The sequence below is a fragment of the Pristis pectinata genome, chromosome 7 (assembly GCF_009764475.1).
Source record: "Pristis pectinata isolate sPriPec2 chromosome 7, sPriPec2.1.pri, whole genome shotgun sequence".
Classification (NCBI taxonomy): domain Eukaryota; kingdom Metazoa; phylum Chordata; class Chondrichthyes; order Rhinopristiformes; family Pristidae; genus Pristis; species Pristis pectinata.
The window spans coordinates 57393366-57413829 of NC_067411.1; the positions used below are offsets into that span (position 1 = coordinate 57393366).

A 20464-nucleotide genomic window follows, 5' to 3' on the forward strand; every position below is an offset into this window, starting at 1 on the left:
TAATCTGTAGGACCATTTCAGTATCAATACAATTTTACATTATAATTAGGGCATCCACTATTTCAATAGCTACCTCTTGAAAAATTCTGACTGGTGTTTAGCAGTAGTTAATTGATGATAAAGTGCTTTGGGCTATCCAAATTCAAGTTTCAATATAAATGCAAGTTTGTTCTGATTCTTTAGTCCTCACGATTTTCAGTATGTGTCAAAAGCTCTGATTGTTTCCAGAGGCTGTGCTTTTCTCTCGCTAGATGACACACATAAATTGATTGGCTAATGTAATATCTAGCAGTATTCTGCCCTTTCACAGTTGTTGCATTGTTGCCTAAAGGTCTTCAGTGCATCTCATTTACAGTAAGTTTGTTCTTTTTAGCTTCCCTTTGTGATAGATGCTCCTGTTTCTGCTGTTGATTTTCTTCTTTCCTCTCACATTATCTGTTGGAATGCTGGCTATAGGTATCACTTAGGAAGTTTGATGCACCAGTCGCTAGTGAACGATCATGGCACATGATTTGGGGTTCTTCTTAATTTAATAATTTGTGAGTTGTTTTTCCTGAGATGTGTCTCTCAAAAACTTCAGCCGATTTAAATCCTGCTTACGGCATGTATTGGTTTGCAAATTTTACTTAACAAATTCCAGAGCCAAATGTTGGATCCTTTATGGTAAAATCATTTGCTGTTGTTAGTGTACAGGCTGGTCAGTCTGCTTTATACTTGCTGTTTCTTGTATACTTCTGTTATTTCTTTTGGTGCCTTGTGTTTTTCTTGACTCACTTATTTGTTAGCTGAGTTCCTGCAAAGGGCATTTGAGGAAATGGCTATAAGCTCTGTTACAGTGCATTGTATTGTCCTGACCATGTCTGTTAGACAAAACATGGAATTAAATAACACTTTTGATATAGTAAAATGCCCTATGAATTATCCAAATTAGACATAGAGCTGGATAAGAAGATATTACAATAGGCGTTTAAAGGTTAGGTCAAAGAGACTTTCAGAAACAAATTGGAGGTTTAAGGAAGGAATTCCAGAGCTTTGATTTGGTGCAGATATAGAATGAGACCAAAATAGGAGCAGCAGAAGGATGTTGAAGTTGTGGAAGGCTAGAAGAGTTTGGAGATGGGGAGGATAAGGTCCCAAAAGTACTTGAAAACCAGGATGTGAATTTCAAAATTTGTTTCTAGACTGGTGTAGAGTGTGGGTCATTGAGCATAGGCACAATGAATAGGATGCAGTCTGCAGAATTCTGGATGAGCTGAAGTTTTGTTGTATATGAGATGCAACGTGGCACAGCACTGGTGAAGCATGCAAAGGTTTCAGATTTTTTATTTATTAGATGGTAAATTCTATTATACTTCATAGCATCCCTCTCTGCCATTCTCAGCCTACTTACAACGTTGTTTAAACCCTTTTTTTTGTTCTCTTCAGATTGTTATCAAAGTTTTAAAACAAAATACTTGCAGTTACTGTTTTCCCCCATTTCTTTGGATCTTTCTCTTTCCCACCCATTCCCTTTTTTGTACTTTCCTTCTTTTGTTCTAGCTTCTTATTAATGAAGTTTGTTCATTTCTGCTGTGCATTCAACAACCAGCGTGGCAGCTAAGGCCTGCCGTGGTGATCTGTTTCCATGGTAACACCTCCTTTTGGATTTGGGGACAATTACTTTTAATGATATTTTGCACATTGAGAGGCTCTAGTCTGAGTGTTTCCTCGTGATTCCTTTTGACTTTTTTCTCCATCCTGTTGCATGGCAGAGATCTGCTCAGCATGGATGTGAGATCAAGTACCCATTGTCCTGTCAAATTCAAAAAATACTTATGTGAAATGAATGTGTTACAAAGCCTGAAGGATTAACAGCAATGACTTTGTGTTGCACAAAAAATACAGATTTTAATAACCAGAACAAATCCACATCCAAACCCAATAAAGGCAATTGTATGGTTTATGTTTGGCTGTCTCCCAGCAGTGTCTGGTTGTTCCTTTATAGACACAAACCCATGATAAATATAGCTGCAGACACAAGAGACGGCAGATGCCAGAATCTGCAGCAACAAACAATCTGCTGGAGGAATTAAGCTGGTTGAGCAGCATCTGGTAGGGGGGAAACAGAATTGTTGACGTTTTGGGTCAAAACCCTGCATCATGACTTTATCAATATTTAGGATTTGTGACCCTAAATTTTGATCCTCAATCAGAGGCTACGATGTGAAAATCAGCAAAGATGGGTGTTTAATTTCTTCTTGCTTTCTAAACATGCTGGACATTTTTTATTAAGACTTGCTTAGTAAAGTATCTTAAGTTTGTGATTGATTAGGAATTATTGTTTGAATTGTTTATTCTTGAAAAATAGAATTTTCTTTTCTGAATATGTAGAACAGGCAGGCCCCAGGTTAAAACAGAATTCTGTTCCTGAGAACTGTTCATAACCTGAACTCTTCATAAGTCAGAAATGAACAAAAGTAGCGTTTGGGAGAGGATCACAGAAATTGCTCTGGGAGACCAAGCAGGCACTGGAAAAGCGGCGGCCAGCCAGCCTCACTGACTCAGAGTGAGAGTGTCTGCTCAGCACTCCCAGCTCTGCTTGGCTTGACCCAATCCCTGATTGTTGCGGCTCAGGGTGGGGAAAGAGAAGACAAGTGGAACTGCCCCATTCCCACCTGGCAGAAGATGCCTGGAGCCCCATAGAAGCTGGCAAATCCATCCCACCGGTCTCCCAAATGCTCATTCGTATCTACAGGCTGTCCTTGAGTCGGGCGTTTATAACCTGGGGAGGTCCTATAAATTCAATTAAACTATTTAAATAAAAACAGCAGGTGAGAATCTTAATGATAAAACATTAGGTAATGCAAGCCGTTGAACAAAAGACTGAATTGCAGATGTTTGTTGCCCATTGTAGCTCATTTGTTTTGTTTTAAAGCCCACATTCTTGCCTTTGTCTGCTAACGAGTTTCTGGAACGTTCTTTTTACTATGTTTTTGAATGCTGCTTCAGTTTGAGCCACATTCATTGATTGGATTTCACATGTAGTTTGCAGAAATTCTGAATTGGGCCAATGGCTTTTCTCAACCTATCAATTAGACAGAAGTCAGCTGTACTATAATTGATTTTTAAAGCTGAGTCTCTTGAACTACTTTACCATCTCAATTTACCATTTTATTCTACTGAAGTTGAGTTTGTGCAGGGGTTTTATTTCAATGCCGTTTGTGGGATTTTACTAAATGCTGCTGCATTTCTCTACATCGAAGCAGTGGCTGCATTTCAAAAAACAGATCATTAGCTGGGAAGTGCTTTGAACTGTTGTGCAAGGTATTATGGATGAGAAAGATTTGTTCTTTTCAATTGGCTGTAAACAGTAGTCAAAGCATATGGATTTGCCAAGTGCGCCCCTGCTGAGATTAAGGGTTGGTTCTTGCCAACTTCTGTATTGCTGGTATTTAGCCACAGAAACAGGACTTCCATCTACGTGCCATGAAACATGGAAACCTAGGACTTGCTGGCAGATTTGGAAGGTCAAATAACCATTAAAATTGGTGATAATAAATTTCAGCAGCTCCTGGCTTTGGCCTTTTTGGGGATGAGACCAGCAGCCATCCGATACAGCGGGCCTGCAGGTCAACTGACCTTGGTAACTGTGGGTGATGAATTGAGGAGAGAGTCATGTCATGTTGGCTGGCACTCCGCTTAAATTTATGTTAAATTAAGTAAACATGTTACTTGGTGGTAAATGTTGCTATTTTCATACTTTTGCCGTGGTCTTGAGCAACTGAATTCTTGGGCCACGTTCTTATGTACTTGAGTGAATCCAAAGGTTTAAACCATGGCCATCTTGCTAGGGTGGGAGGTGGAGTTGGGGTAGGAAAGGTAGCAGGACTTGATGTACAACCAAAATGGGACTCTGCCTATCTTTACCATCCCAAAGTGAATGTTCACAAGGTTCCAGGAAAGGATGTGAATTTTTCTTTATCTCTTCATTCCAGCTGTATGAATATTTTGTTGATCTTTTCCTTCTATTTTTCTTTGCAGGAGTTGACCATCCCTGTCTGCCAAGCTGGACACTTAACTATGGAATGCATTCACCTGCTGATAACTCCAACCATAAGAAACTGTGTTATCACTGCCCGGAGAAGTATTAGTTAGCAGTACAACATCTCCAAACACTAGCAAGCACTTTTACGGAAGAAAACTACAGTTTACAGAGCTTAGCTTGGGTTGTGTGTGTGCGTGTTTGTGTGTGAGTCTGTCTGTGATTCTTCCAATTCACTTCTGTGCACATACTTGAAACCTAAAAATCCAAAATGGTGCTGGAGAATTACTTGTGGATGGTGATAGTGGGCTTCATAATAGCCTTTATTCTTGCTTTCTCTGTGGGTGCAAATGATGTGGCCAATTCCTTTGGTACTGCTGTTGGCTCTGGTGTCGTGACACTGCGCCAGGCTTGCATCCTGGCTTCCATTTTTGAAACAACTGGGTCTGTACTGCTTGGAGCAAAGGTTGGAGAAACTATCCGGAAGGGAATCATCGATGTTAACCTGTACAACGGAAGTGAGCAAGTGCTCATGGCTGGTGAAGTCAGTGCAATGGTTGGTAAGTGGTTGGCTTTTTCTTTGTTTTTGAGCTTGTAATGAAACTTTGTGGAAATGGTCGACCAAAGAGAGAATTCCCTCCCTGTTTAAGCATTAGGAATGGAGAGCAATCTGAACTGGTACTGGAGAATCTAATGACTTCACTATTTTAAGAATCACTGTTGTCAGTTTGTGTGTCCATGTATTTGGTTTAATAATGAGTTGTATGTAATGGGACTGCATAAAGGTTCTCCTTGCTCTGCATAATTTAATGGAATACAAAAGGCAATTCAATTTGCTGAAATCTCTAATTGTTACCAATTGCACTGTCATGAACTCAACCCAATGACTGACAACTCTTCTTCACAATAGCATTGGAGAGAGATAGGAACAGACAGACTAGAAAGGTATTTACTTGGAGTAAAGGGAATTATGAGGCTCTCAGGCAGGAAATTGGAAGCTTTAAATTGGGAATAGATGTTCTCAGGGAAAAGTACGGAAGAAATCTGGCAAATATTCAGGGGATATTTGTGTGGAGTTCTGCATAGGCATGTTTCAATGAGACGGGAGTTGCGAGAGGATACAGGAACCGTGGTGTACAAAGGCTATAATAAATCTAGTCAAAAGGAAAAGAAAAGCTTACAAAAGGTTCAGAGAGCTCAGGTAATGTTAGAGATCTGGAAGAGTACAAGGCTAAAAGGAAGGAGCTTAAGGAAATTAGGAGAGCCAGAAGGCAACATGAGAAGGCTTTGGGCAGGATTAAGGAAAACCCCAAGGCATTCTACAAGTATGTGAAGAGCAAGAGGAAGATGTGAAAGAATAGGGCCTATCAAGTGCAGCAGTGGGAAGGTGTGTATGGATCCGGAAGAAATAGCGGAGGTACTTAGTGAATACTGATGTAAAGTATTTATTATGGAAAAAGATCTGGGTGATTGTAGTGAGGACTTGCAGCAGGCTGAAAAGCTTGAGCATGTAGATATTAGGAAAGAGGAGGTGCTGAAACTTCTGGAGAGCATCAAGTTGGATAAGTCGCCGGGACTGGATGAGATGTACCCCAGGCTGCTGTGGGAGGCGAGGGAGGAGATTGCAGAGCCTCTGATGATGACCTTTGCATCATTGATGGAGACGGGAGAGGTTCCAGAAGATTGGAGGGTTGCGGATGTTGTTCCCTTAAGAAAGGGAGTAGAGATTGCCCAGGAAATTATAGACCAGTGAGAGGCAGGATTTATGAACATTTGGAGAGGTATAATATGATTAGGAAAAGCCAGCATGGCTTTGTCGAGGGCAGGTCCTGCCTTACGAGCCTGATTTGAATTTTTTTGAGGATGTGACTAAACACATCAATGAAGGGAGAGCTATAGATGTATATGGATTTCAGCAAGGCATTTGATAAGGTACCCCATGCAAGGCTTATTGAGAAAGTAAGGAGGCATGGGATCCAAGGGGACATTGCAATGTGGATCCAGAACTGGCTGGCCCACAGAGGGCAAAGAGTGGTTGTTGAAGGGCCGTATTCTGCATGGAGGTTGGTGACCAGTGGTGTACCTCTGGGATCTGTTTTGGGACCCTTGCTCTTTGTGATTTTTATAAACTACCTGGATGAGGAAGTGGAGGGATGGGTTAGTAAGTTAGTGGATGACACAAAAGTTGGAGGTGTTGTGGACAGTGTAGAGGGCCGTCAGAGGTTACAGAGGGAGATAGATAGGATGCAAAGTTGGGCTGAGAAGTGGCAGATGCAGTTCAACCTAGATGAGTGTGAAGTGGTTCATTTTGGTAGGTCAAATATGATGGCAGAATATAGTATTAATGGTAGGACTCTTGGCAGTGTGGAGGATCAGAGGGATCTTGGGGTCCAAGTCCATAGAACGCTCAAAGCAGCTGCACAGGTTGACTCTGTGGTTAAGAAGGCATATGGCGTGGAATTGAGTTTAGGAGCCAAGAGGTATTGTTGCAGCTATATAGGACCCTGGTCAGACCCCACTTGGAGTACTGTGCTCAGTTCTGGTCGCCTCACAACAGGAAGGATGTGGAAGCCATAGAAAGGGTGCAGAGGAGATTTACAAGGATGCTGTCTGGAATGCGGAGCATGCCTTATGAAAGCAGGTTGAGGGAACTCGGCCTTTTCTCCTTGGAGCGAGGGGGGACCTGATGGAAGTATGTAAGATGATGAGAGGCATTGATCGGGTAGATAGTCAGAGGCTTTTCCCTAGGGCTGAAATGGTGGCCACAAGAGGACATAGGTTTAAGGTGCTGCGGAGTAGGTATAGAGAAGATGTCAGGGGTAAGTTTTTTTTACTCAGAGTGGTGAGTGCGTGGAATGGGCTGCCAGCGACGGTAGTGGAAGCGGATACGATAGTGTCTTTTAAGAGACTTTTGGATAGGTACATGGAACTTAGAAAAATAGAAGGCTATGGGTAAGCCTAGTCATTTCTAAGATAGGGACATGTTCGGCACAGGTTTGTGGGCCGAAGGGCCTGAATTGTGCTGTAGGTTTTCTGTGTTTCTACAATGAAACAAATAGTTGCAGGTAAAGCTGTCACAAAGGTAAGATGCCAGAAGTGTTTCCTGGATTATGAAGACCTTGCCGTTTACACTTATTCTCTGTCCCCATGTTAAATACATGGCATGTAAAGTACATGGGGACAGAGAATAAATGTAAATTCAATTCCTGATGCCTTGAAACTTTTTTTGATTTGGTAGCATACTTGATTTTTTTTTGGCAATAAACCATTTGCTTCAGCTCTTTTAAAAAGATATTTACCTGTTTCTTTCAGAAGAGATGATTAACTGTTATTAAAGCTTTCTTATCATGGATATTTGTTACTACTTTGAAACAGCATTTGAGGAGTAGATTGTCATCCTTCTGTTCCGATGCAGAGTGCCATGTGTACTGCACCAAGATGGAATTCATTTTAACAGACTTTCAAAGTCATGGAAAGGTGCCATTCAGTCCCACCCATTCTTAGACCCACACAAACCTTCTACTCCAGATGTCCTTTCTCTGTAACCTACTCATTTCTTTCTCCTTTCTTCATCACATACTAACACCCTAAAGACCCCTATTTACTTCAGCTACTCGAATTGGCAATGTGTTACTTATTTTCCTGTAAAGAAATTTCTCATATTTTTTCACTTGATCTGTTTGTGAAATACCTTTTTAAAGTAATGGCCTCTCAATCTGGACTTGACCACAAGTGGGAACTGTTTCCCTGCATCCATACTATTCATCCCCTTTGTAATTTTAATGCATTCTATTATATGTCTTAATTTTCTTTTTCTCCAGGAGAAAGATTCTGCCCGCTTCATGTTTACTGAGACTTGTCTCAATTCTGGTAACATTTCAAATCTTGTCTGCAAAACATTCTGCTCTAAAGGTGGCCAAACCAGGAGCCTATTTCTTGCCTCTTGACCAATAAAGCCATTTTGTGTTAATGGCCCTGTGTTTGAATTACAGGAAAATTGCCAAAGGGAAAAAGCTACATCAGCATTGTAAAATGCCCAGCTTTTCACATGTTACAATGATCAACTCCGAAATGTGATGGCATGTGTAACATTTGTCTGGGCAGATACGGTGACAAGGCACTTGAGGCCAAATGTCCTTCCATACTGTAACCATGCTGATCATGTGAATGGTGCATTATGGCTAAAGGATAAACACAAGGGAGCAGGAGTAGGCCACCAGCCCCTTAAGCCTGCTGCTCCATTCAATATGATCATGGCTGATGTGCTACAGGCTTCAACTCCTCTTCTGTGTCAGTTCCACATGACCCTCAATTCCTTGACATTTTAAAAATGCTAACTCCTCCTCAAAATGCCTCACCAACACTCCAGAGTAGAGAATTCCAGAGATTCACCACCCTCTTGAAACTATGTCCCTTTGCTTGAGACTCCCAGTCATGGAAACATCTCAGTATTTACCCTGTCATGCCCCCTTATGATTTTGCATGTTTCAATAACGTCAGCCCTCATTCTTCTAAACCAAAGAACATAGAACTAACTTTTTAATTGTTCATGATAGGACCACCCTCTCATCCCAAGAATTAGCCTGGTGAATCATTTCTGCACTGCAAAACCTCTAGCATAGCGGTTAACGCAACGCTATTACAGCGCCAGTGACCCAGGTTCAATTCCGGCTGCTGTCTGAAAGGAGTTTGTACGTTCTCCTTGTGTGTCTGCGTGAGTTTCCTTCCACGTTCCAAAGACGTACAGATTAGGAAGTTGTGGGCATGCTATGTTGGCACCAGAAGCGTGGCGACACTTGCTGGCTGCCCCCAGAACACTCTACGCAAAAAGCTGCATTTCACTGTGTGTTTCGATGTACATGTCACTAATAAGGAAATCTTATAAAGATTATTTCAAGAGCATCTCGCCTACACCTCTGCCAATGAGAAAGACCAAGGGAATACCTGTTTTCTTTAAATCTGATTCCTTTACCACATGGCCGTATAACAACATGATGTCCTTTCACTCAAAATTCTGGAACTCACCACCTAATACCATAACACTTAACTTCAGTAGGACTGTGCAGACTTTTTCACAATTAAGGAAGGGTAGTAAATGTAACCTTGCCATAATGTGAATGTCTTGTGAATAACTTTTTTTAAAAAGTACATTTTTTTTGTATATTCATTTTGATAATGATGTGGGTGAGGTGGGAAGCAAGATCATGATCATGGAGAGAAGAAAAGAGGATCCTGCTGTAAATTCTTACTTGCTTTCTTCTCCCAGAAGTGGACAAAAGTGAGGCTTTTTTTTTCTCTCTCCAGTAATTAACACTGAGCATTAAGTATGAAATGGAAAATAAAAATCACCAGAGAAATATGTTGGCACCATCACCACACTGATACCCACATGGAAGGATCAGTATGCACCAAACACAGCAGTAACAATGGCAATTTCTCACATCTTAAATTGGGAAAATTGCTTTCTTAGAAGATTAGACAATGCTTTCATTCAAAAACAAACTTGTTTCTAGGCACAGTTACTAAAATGTAAACACTTCCCTTTCTAAAAAAAATTATGTAACAGTGACTAAATAAACATTTTTTAAAAAAGCATACAGTTCAAAAAAAGTTCTTGTACTTGATTGCAAACTCTTGAAAAGCATGGAGATTACAAACCGCAGTGAAATGAACTTCACCTGATTACAGACGTCAGGGCAGCAGGTTCTTGAGGGATTCCATGAGCAGGGGAAGAGCACACAGCAGATTCTGGATGTGATAGTTAAAGAATGAACCATTGCAACTTTGCTGAATGTTGACTCAGGTCACTGTGACCAACACTGGTTATCTAAAACTCGCAAGTCACACATAATTCTGACCTGGAAACAAATTGCCGTTATTGTTGCTGTGACTTAATAGCAACCCCGTAGCACTATAGAAGCATCTATATCAGAAGGACAGCAATATTGAATTATTGTGGATCACAAAAACTCTCACCATTTCACATTGCCAACAATAAACCAGTTACATGTATATTTAAAAAAAATACACTTAAATCGGGATGGGTACCTTGTTGTTTTAAAAAAAACTGAACAGGGAGATAGAAGATTTACTTCCAGTTATTAAAACTTTATTTCTAACTGATTATCTTAGACTACAGGAAACAGTGCCAGGACTTTATTTTGTAAGCTCTTGGGTTCATTCTTCTGATCAAACTGGACTCTTATTTTGGAACAGAAATTGATGATGTAGATTTGATTAAAACTGTAGTACTTCCTTGCTTGTACACTGCATCAATACCTGTTTTTGATGGTTGTGTTTTGACTGGATTCAAAGATCAACTATTCTTTCAATGGTGAGAAAAGTAAGGAGTTGTATTAAAGCTCCCAATTCTTGTTTGAACACCACCAGTGGACAACCCACAGCCCTTGTGTTGGAGGTGGGGGGGAGACGTGAAAATTGGGAAGGGACAGAGACCACTGGGATTGGCTCTTGCTTTGCTCTTCTCTTCCCGCCCACCTTTTCTCTTTTTTTTCCCCCGCCACCCCCCCACTTTTGTTTTTAAAATCCTGGCAGGTTAGGTTCCAGAAGCAGCAGGTCTGTGGAACTTTTAACAAGCTGGTTTCTGTTTGTCTGGAGGATTTTAGTGCCCGGATTCCATTTTGTTCCAGCACTTTTGTTGCAGTGTGAGCACTCATCTTGCCTCGGTTTAAGCAAGAAATGCCTGCTCCCAACAACTCAAAATTTCATGCTGAAAGAAGGCTGAACCAATTGACTAGACTGCATTCTTGTTTTTAACCCTCCTCCTCATTCCCATCTGGACCTCGCCCCGTACGAGTGGCATGTGATATCTGAGCAGAGTTTTGAATGAGTAAGACAGTGTTTGAGGTAGTAGATGAGTTAATTTATGGAAACCCAATTCCAAAGACTGGGTTTAGATCAGTGGTTGCAGTGTAAGTGCATGCTCTCTTTGCAAAATAGAGTGCCACAAGGAGCAAAGCACTCTATAGTTAATAATTCATTTTTGAAGTGCAATCACTGTTGTTGAAAGTGCACAATTTCAAATCGCTTGCAGTTGTGTGACTTCATCTGGTGATGTTGGTTTATTCTGGCTTGTTCTCATTAGCCAAAATAATGAGTGCAGAAGTAAGGTAAGATTTAACAGCAAACATTAAGTCCTCACATTTTATTTTCTATTTCTTGCTTTTGATTAGGTTCTGCAATCTGGCAACTCATTGCTTCATTTTTGAAGCTTCCAATATCAGGCACACATTGCATTGTTGGAGCCACCATTGGTTTCTCACTCGTTTCACTTGGTGCTCAGAGTGTCCGATGGATCCAGCTCGTCAAGATTGGTAATTGAGCTTTTATGAGAGATTTATTGTACACATAAGCAACAATTGGTAACATTCAAGAAACCTTCTATTTCATTACATCAGTTTTCTTCTCTAACGTGGTTCTCTACAAACATATGGTGTAACCATTTTCGTTTCTCTTCAGCAAACCAATCTCTTCAGAATAGTCTGTACAATTAGAGTTTTGTGCACTTCAGTAATGTTGAATACAATATAATGGCATATAAATACTCAGCAATAGGTCATTTGGGTCTACAGCAGCATTTATGTTGCAAGGGAAACCTCTCCTCACTTGCTTCAATTTGCTTTTATTGGTATGTCCCTCTTTTGCTTGCCCTTGTGTACTATCTGACTTCCTTTTAAATTCATCAGTGTGTACCAATTGTACATGAAGTATTATGTTCCACATTCTCAGCATCCCGTGGAAAGGAATTTCTCCTGAATTTGAGTGACTGGCTTATGATTATGAATCTGTTTTGAGCCTCTTCTTCATCCCCCACAAGTGGGAACTTTTAGAATACCCAGTTTTAAAACCAGTTTTAAATACTTCCTGAACACCTCACATTTTGTAGTTGTTAAACTTTGACATCAATTTTAGAAGGATAGGTGGGGGTAAGGGGGTAAGGCAGATCTGTTGATACAGGATGAGATCAGTAGTGAGAAATGATCATAGGTCTGGATATTGAGGTAGAATCATTTTAAGTGGAAGTAAGAAGTAACAAGGGAAAGATGTGACCAGTGGGAGTAATCGACAGGAACTCAACAATGGCTACACTGTAGGACAGAGCACAAATCAAAAATAGAGGCTTGCAAGACACATACAGCAGTAAATATGAGTGACTTGGAGATAGCCTGGAGGCCAAATTCATAGAAGGTGTTGGATACAGTTTCTTAGAATAACATGTCATGGAACCAACCAGGAAACTGTCTACTTTAGATCTGGTCAATGGTAATGAAACAGGATTAGTTAATGATCTCATAGTAAATAAACCTCTGGGACTGAATGATCATAACACACAAGCTAATTCATAAACTTAAACTACAAAGGTTTGAAGGAAAAAAGCGGATTGGGAAAATAGATTTAAAAGGAAGTCAGTGGATAAGGTCTGCTATTGCTTAAGGAAATGTTTCATAATGGAACGGATCTTTTGCTGAGATCTGAGACATAAAGACACTATGAAAATGGCCCATTCCAGCCTAATGAAGGAAGATTTAAACAAATTAAAAGGTAAGGTGAAGGTTAATGGTGATCCAGAAGAACAGGAAAACTTTAAACTCAGCAAAGGATAGCTTGAGAAAGAAGTTTATAAAATAGATCAGGATATAAGTGTAGGTTAGCAAAAAAGGTATAAGCTGCCACTATATTTTTTAAAAAAAAGGAAGAGTGTAAGTAAAGTTAATGTTTATCCCTTAAAGGATGAGTGAGGAATTAATAAAGAAGAAGAAACTGGCAGAGAGTTTGAACAAGTGTTTCGTATCTGTTGTCACGGTAGGATACATTAAAAGCATCCTAAGTAATAATTGAAATTAGTCCCTTTCATTAGGCAAAGCAATGGGGTTCATAGCTGACAAGTCCTGTGGACAACACCCTGCTTTCCAGAGTCTTGAAGAAGTGGCCATTGAGATGGTGGATGCATTGGCTGTCTTCTAAAATTCCCTAGATTCCACAAAGCTCCCAGCAGATTAGGTAAAGTAGGAAGCTCCAAGAGCAGTTAGTATGACCTCTTTGATAGGGTGATAGGAGGCATAAGGTGGTGGTAATGAAAGGGTGCTTTTTTGATTGGAAGTCTGTGACCAGTGGTGTAGCATGGGGATCAATGCTGGGACCTTTGTTTGTAATGTAACCAACTTGGATGTGAATGTAGGAGGAATGATTGGTAAGTTTACAAATGACACCAAGAATTGGTGGTGGTGTGGATAGTGAGGAAGATTGTCTAAAACTACAGCAGGATAAAAATTGTAAGTAGATTGAAAAGATGGAATTTAATTCTGACCTGCAGGGCGATGCATTTTAGTAAATCAAATAGGAATAGGCTGTGGCTTTACTCCTAATTGACTTACCAAAATGCATTTTGGTAAGTCAAGTAGGAATATGAACAAAGAGACTTTGGGGTTCAAGTCAATGGTTCCCTGAAAGTGGCAACACTGGTAAAAGGGGTGGTGAAGAAGGCATATGGCATGCTTGCCTTCATAAGTTGGGACATAGAATATAAATGTTGGGACGCTACAACTTTACAAACATTGTTTAAACTGCAATTGGAGTACTGTGTGAAGTTCTGTTCGCTTAAGAATGATGTAGTTGTGCTGGAGGGAGCGCATAGGAGATTCAACAGGAAGTTGTTTGATTGGAGGTTGTAAGTTATAGGGAGAGATTAGATAGACAGCACTTGTTTTTCCAAGAGCAGAGGAGGCTGCGAGGTGATCTGAAAGAGGTATATAAAATTACAAGGTACATAGATATGTTCTCGTTTTTGATACTCAGACTACAAGGGTAGCTAGTCAGAATCTAAGTTTAAGGTGAGGAGAGGAGTTCTGAAGGGGATTTGAGGGGAAAGTTTTTACCCAGCAAGTGGTTGATATCTGGAACTTGCTGCCAGAGGAGGTGGTGGAATCTAATACAATCACTATGTTTGAGAGACATTTGGACAGGTACTTGAATAGGCAAGGCACAGACGGATACAGACCTAATGAGGGTAAATAGGATTATTGTAGATCCAGCAAAAAGGATGGGATGGATACAGTGAACCAAAGGGCCGTTTCTGTGCTGTATAGCTGCGTGACTCGATGACTAAGATGCTGGAATCCATTATTAAGCATGTAGTGGCAGGACACTTAAAAATTTATGATACAGTCAAACAAAGTCAACATTGTTTTATGAAAGGAAAATCCTATCTGACGTACTTATTAATGTTCTTTTGAGGAGTTAATGAGCAAACTAGTGTATTTGGTTTTCCTGAAGGCATTCAATAAGCTGCCTCATTATGCACAAGGCTCATGGCATTGGGGATAATATTTTTAGCATGGATAGAAGATTTGCTAACCAACAGAAAGTACTCAAGACAAAGGGGTCATTTTTCAGGTTGGCCAGCTGTAACTGGTGGGATACCCCAGGGATCAGTGCTGTGGCCTTAACTATTTAACAATCTATGATGACAGATGAAGGGTCACACATGTCAAATCCAAATTTAACCCAAAATCTGCATTTTCCATTAAAGCTTTTTTCTGGGTGAAATGCAACTTCATTTCTGATCTTGGTTTGTCATTGCAGTTGCCTCCTGGTTCATTTCCCCACTTCTATCTGGGATCATGTCTGGAGTGCTCTTTATCCTGATTCGATTCTTCATCTTGAAAAAGGTATTTTCTTAAAAGGTATTAAATTGTGAATTTTTACCCCCCTCCCCAATTTTTTTACATACTAATTTACATCATCATTTCTGTAGGAAGATCCTGTGCCGAATGGCCTACGTGCACTCCCGCTGTTTTATGCTGCTACTGTAGGGATAAATACCTTCTCAATCTTGTACACGGGAGCACCATGTAAGTACCTTTTTGTAAATTGGTTGCAGCTCAATATGGTATGAAAATTATCTTAAGCAATAGAAAATTATCTGCCTTATTTTGCACCCAGCCATGGGAAAGGAAAATAGAACATAGTGTAAAATGGACTAGCCCTTTACTTTTTGCCAATAACAAAAGCCAATTTCACCCCATTAACATTTTACCATTTTTAGCTCAGTGATGGTAATGGTAAGTTTCTTAAAAACAAAACAGTCAGAGGTGACCTCGCAAGCTATAACCAGCAGATGGTTTTATCCTTTATCATTGCTGATGTGTTTGTCATAATTGGCTATTAATAATAGGACCCAAAGTTGAGGCTTGCTTCATTCTGGCTGTGATCTGTTTTAATACCAGGATAGCTTTGTAGCTAAGCAACACATCTCAACAGAGAAACATTGTACAAATTAATGGCCTTGTGTCTATCAAAAGTAATGGGTATTGACTAAAAGAAATGCTACTGATTCTTAAATTATGACGGAGGAATGATGCAAATTCAAGCTGATTTTGGGGAAAAAAGTGGACATTATGCATGTTAGTATGACAAACAAATTCTGTGCTTTAATTGATGTGAAGTTTTGTTAGCAGGAAATGTAGGTTAGAAAATTTCTCATTGGGAGAAGCATAGAAGAATTTCTCAGTCATCACGTTTTCTAAACTAATTTGGTCCATACAGTAACTGCAGTTTGGGTCAGGAGAATTTTTGAGCACTCACTACTTGAGCTACATTAGGAGAGTTCTTGTGTCCATCTGATTTGTTGTAGACAAACTGATAAGCCACAGGTGGAAGAGGAGCCCAACATTTGTGTGGAGTAGGATGTGGCTGAAACCTTGATTCTGGGGATGGGACCTGGGGGCTAGTGGAGATACTGGGAGCACTGCTGACAGACTGCTGCTTGGGGCAGAAGAATTATGTAGAGGAGGTCCACATAATGAGCTCCACCCTGTTGATCAACCTCCTCAGTCTTCTTTGTTTATGCCAGGTGGCTTTTTGAAACCCAACATTTTACAGTGGTTTAGTTACTAGGCAGCAGATGCCAACAGCATTCCCCCTCCCGTCCCAAGAAGAATTTCAGTAGCAAAAGAGAAATTAGGTTGGATCTTTTTATTCTCTAAAATGTTGTTGCACTTAGAAATGGCTGTTATTCAATGAAAAGAAACTATTTTGCTTTTAAACAATACCAAAATTTCTTAAATATCTCTGCCACAAAAGGCTTGTAGTGCAGGTGTAATTAAAGTATTTCTGAAATTGATGTTTTTTTTTGTTTATGTAAGGCTTTCACTGTATGTGAATCAAAAACTAGTAAACTGAGTTGTGCTGTAGATCACTCCTGATTTTAAGATATCGGAGTCTGGTTTATTATAACTGTCTAGTATGTTAACATTAAATCACTGAATGCAGAGACTTCTTACATTGATAATTGGAAACTAAGCAGAACAATGAGATTGAATTTCTTTCCTCTAGTGCTGGGATTGCACATACTCCCCATCTGGGCAATGGTGCTAATCACCCTTGGTGGAGCGCTGCTGTCTGCACTCGTGGTGTGGCTGTTGGTATGCCCCTGGATGAAGAGGAAAATAGAAAGTAAGCCCCTGACACTAGGGTCATGAGCTATTTTTTTTGAGGAGGGGAACTGAGCCTTGGTTGAGTTAGAACTACCTCATCTGTCTTGCAGGTAAACTAAAGGAGAAAGTGCTGTCCAGAATATCCAATGAAAGCCTTGATAAAAGCCAAGACGAGGAAACGCCAGTATTTAAAGAGCTGCCTGGTGCAAAGGCAGCAGATGAGTCTATGCTGCCTCTCACTAGTGGAGTCACTGAGGCTTGTGGTGGTGCCTCAGATAGCCATGTCATCACTGCATCAACAGGAGTTTCAAATGGTGAGTCAGGAGACAGCTGCAGCTTGCTGCTGACCTAGTGCATGCTAACAAACTAGTGATATCAACTGGACAATCTCCCCTTTAAGACTACATAATTACATTAATACACTGCAGGCTGGAATGTGTGTAGCCTCTCCTTTCCTTGGCTTTGTTGCTACCTTGATATTGATGATAAGTTGGACAGCTGTTATTGACAGCAGTTGCATTTATACTCCCCTGGATAATTTGAAGCAATATCCTAAATTGCATTTCTTTTTGGTCTAGTAGAATCTCAAATTGATTGTTGATCTACATCTTTTTAATTTGCCTCAGCTCTACACTGAATTTTTTGTCTTTTTATCCCCAAATTGATGGGTTTTCATGAACCTACACCAGAGATCCCTCATTGAACTCTTCCTCTTCCTCCTCCTGTTTTCACTTTCTTCTAGCACTGTAGTTGGCAAAGGTGAAAAATCTGGATATGTTTTCGGGATGTGTGTATGGATGGTGACGTAGTTCTGTATAGAATTAGAAGCAACAATGTCCATGTAGATTGGTCATCCCAGTCTCTTCCAACTTGTGAAGCAATGAATAAGGGATTGTTCTGTAATGCCAAATTTGTGTGGGTCCATTATTTATTATTTAAACAATCCCACAATCAACAAATCAGATAAAAGCTCTGCAATTCTGTCACTTCTGTTTGTGAATGGTGGTAGGCAATTAAACAGCTAATTGGAGAACACCCCTATTTTCAACAATAAGGGGGCCCAGCATGTGAGTGCTAAAGACCAAATTGAAGCACCTGAACCAGATTCAGCCACAGGTACCATCACAGTACTGTCAAGCAGCACCCCCCAATGCCCAGACTGGGTTTCACCAAAACCACTCAGCTCCAAACCTTATCACCTCATTGGCCAAAGCCTGCCAAATTCCACAGCATAAAGGTAGCTTCCCTGGTAACAGCTGAACTCAATGGACATCAAGGAGAAAACACTCCTGTGGTGGGATATCAATTATCCCAGTCCCAGGACCTCACCTCTAAAGTTCCTCGAGGTAGTTTCCAAAGCCCAATCATCTTCAGTTGCTTCATCAAAGACCTGCCATCCATCATGAGAAGGGAATGTTTGCTTATTGCACAATGTTCAGTTCCATTCACAACTGTTCAGCAAATGAAGCAGCCCACTTCTGCTTGCAGAAGGACCTACGTAACATTCAAGCATAGATTGATAGTTGGCAAGCAACATTCGTGCCATAAGTGTTAGACATTGATTATTTCCATCAAGAATCTAAACGTTTACCCTTCGCATTCAATTGTAGTACCATTGCAGAGTCCCTCGCCATCAATATCCTGGGAAGGCCAATACTAGACCTGTCACAAAGTAAGAATAGATCAGAAACTGGGCACCATGAAACAAATGACTTGCCTTCTAACATCCCAAATCCACATCAAAGCACGTCAGGAGTGTGATGGACTATCCTTTACTCACCTCGATAAGTTCGACTCCAGCGATGCTCAACCATCCAGGGGAAATCATTTGCTTTTACTTGGTACCCCCTTTATGACTGTAAACATTAAATTACCTTTCACCAGCACAGAGTGGCTAGATAGTACTTGCAGCACATAATGCAATGATGTTACCTAATTGGACAGCTGGATTCAAGAAGGTGGCTCAACGTCACCTTCTCGAGGACTGTTACAAATCCTGGCCATGCTGGCAATGTCCAGGAATTGCAGAAATTCCAGATCCCAGAAATTGCAACAATAAAGAAAATGACTTCATTACACAGCACTCACAGAAGCTGTTTGCACCTTCACCCTACCCTCCTCCCACTTGGCTCCATCTGCTTTTTTCCCCTTTTTGTCTTCTTCCAACCATCCCACCTGCCTCTGTCTCCCAAATCTACCTCTTCCCCCTCCTTCCTCCCCATTTGGCTCCTTCTGCCCATCATCCTTCTTCACCTCTCCTTGGTCCACTTATCACCTACTGGCTGCTGTCTCACCCCTCCACCTTTTATGCTATGTTCCTTTTCACCTTCCCTTCTGATGCAGGGCAGGGTTTTGACCTGAAACTTCAACAATTTAACACCCCCCACCCCCCCAACTCATCCTGGAAGCTGCTTGACTCTAAGTTCCTCCAGTAGTTTGCTTTTTACTCCAGATTCCAGCATCTACAGAGTCTTGTCACCATAAGCCATAATACCTTCTCTTACTGCCTCTAGCTTCTATACAAAAAGAAACCTGTGTCCACATTTAAAATTTGTCATGTAGAACATAGAACAGTACAGCACAGGAGCAAACCCATAGGCCCATCATGTCTGAGCCAACCAAGAATACCAATCTAATCTCTTCTGCCAGCACAAAGTTCATGTGCTTGTCCAAATGCTTCTTAAACATTGCTATCTTTTACTACTTCCCCTGGCAGAGTGTTACTGTGTTCCAGGCACCTACCATTCTCTGTGTCCAAAAAAAATTGCCTCATAAAACTTTCCTGCTCGCACCTTAAACCTATACATGCTGGTATTTGAAATTTCAATCTTGGAAGAAAGACTCTGACTATCTACCATATCAATGCCTCTTTTAATTTTATCTATTTTAATCAGGTCAAAGTCGAAGTCAAAGTGGAGTTTATTGTTATACGCACAAGTGTAAGTATGCACAAGTGCAATGAAAAACAGCCACATAGGATCACAGGCACGTAGCATCATATAAGCAGCATTCACATGAAAAATATAAATTATACACAATTTTTACAAGAAAGAACACAATTAGAACAAAAAAAACAAAGTCCATTTTAGTGTAAAGTGATCAAAGTGGTCACCCCCTGGCCTCCTACACTCCAGTGAAAACAATCCAAGTTTGTCCCACCTTCTTGCAGCTAATACTGTCCAATCCAGAATATAAGAAATGCTTTTAGATTGCAGGTTGCCGCCAGCATCTTGTACAAATTTGAAGTAATCTATAGTGGATCTTGTAAACTGATTACCTTAAACTGACTTTGGTATATTGAGCACATGCTAATCTATTGAACATTCAGTTAATCTATTGAACATTCTTTTCATTCAAATAATCATGTCCCAGTCCCACTGTGCAGAGGTTTATCCTACCCTGGGTACCTGATTCCTGCATTAAAGCTATCCACGTATGTGATTTAAAGTTGTGGCACGTTAAAACTGTAGGGGTGAGACAACCTGTTTTATCCAAAAGCAAAATACTGCAGAGGTTGACAATCAGAAATATAAATGGAGAATCCTGTAAGTACTCAACCAGTCAGGCAGCATCTGTGGAGAAAGAAACTGTTAAGGCCGATGACCTTAACTGTTGGAAACACTGGTGTGGAAGGTGATGTTGTGAGAAAAGGAAGTCGATGACTTGAAGCAGTAACACTTTTTACTCTTTCTAGATGCTACCTGACCTGCTTTCATATGTTTTATTTTTATAACCACTATTCACCAGCTTTCTCCTGGCCAAAGCAGTTGTGGAGGAAACCACTGTGTGGGGAGGTGGAACTGGCCAGACTGTCAATGACTAACTTTATTTCTCTTCTGGCATAAACAAGGTGATTTCATGAGTTTGCAGGGTTGGCCCAAATTCTGTCCAACACGTATAAAAAGGATGTAACAGCTCTTCTTTAGTTCACAACTTGATCCCAGTTATAGCGTTAGAATTCACTCTTCCCCTTGCTTTCAGTCACGCA

At 40.5% G+C, this 20464-nt stretch overlaps 1 protein-coding gene across 4 annotated transcripts in view; it reads left to right on the plus strand.

The window, feature by feature from the left end:
- Window positions 1–20464, plus strand: part of slc20a2 (solute carrier family 20 member 2) — a 70689-nt gene that overhangs the window by 33931 nt on the left and 16294 nt on the right. For all 4 annotated transcript variants that reach the window (XR_007956646.1, XM_052020137.1, XM_052020138.1 and 1 more), the window contains exons 2-7: window positions 4021–4581; window positions 11215–11355; window positions 14624–14709; window positions 14796–14892; window positions 16376–16495; window positions 16587–16790. Coding sequence is in view for 3 of the 4 variants with exons in the window: in XM_052020137.1 (XP_051876097.1) it covers window positions 4293–4581; window positions 11215–11355; window positions 14624–14709; window positions 14796–14892; window positions 16376–16495; window positions 16587–16790 (937 nt within the window). In the remaining variant the exon portion in view is untranslated. The remainder of the gene's footprint in view (window positions 1–4020; window positions 4582–11214; window positions 11356–14623; window positions 14710–14795; window positions 14893–16375; window positions 16496–16586; window positions 16791–20464) is intronic.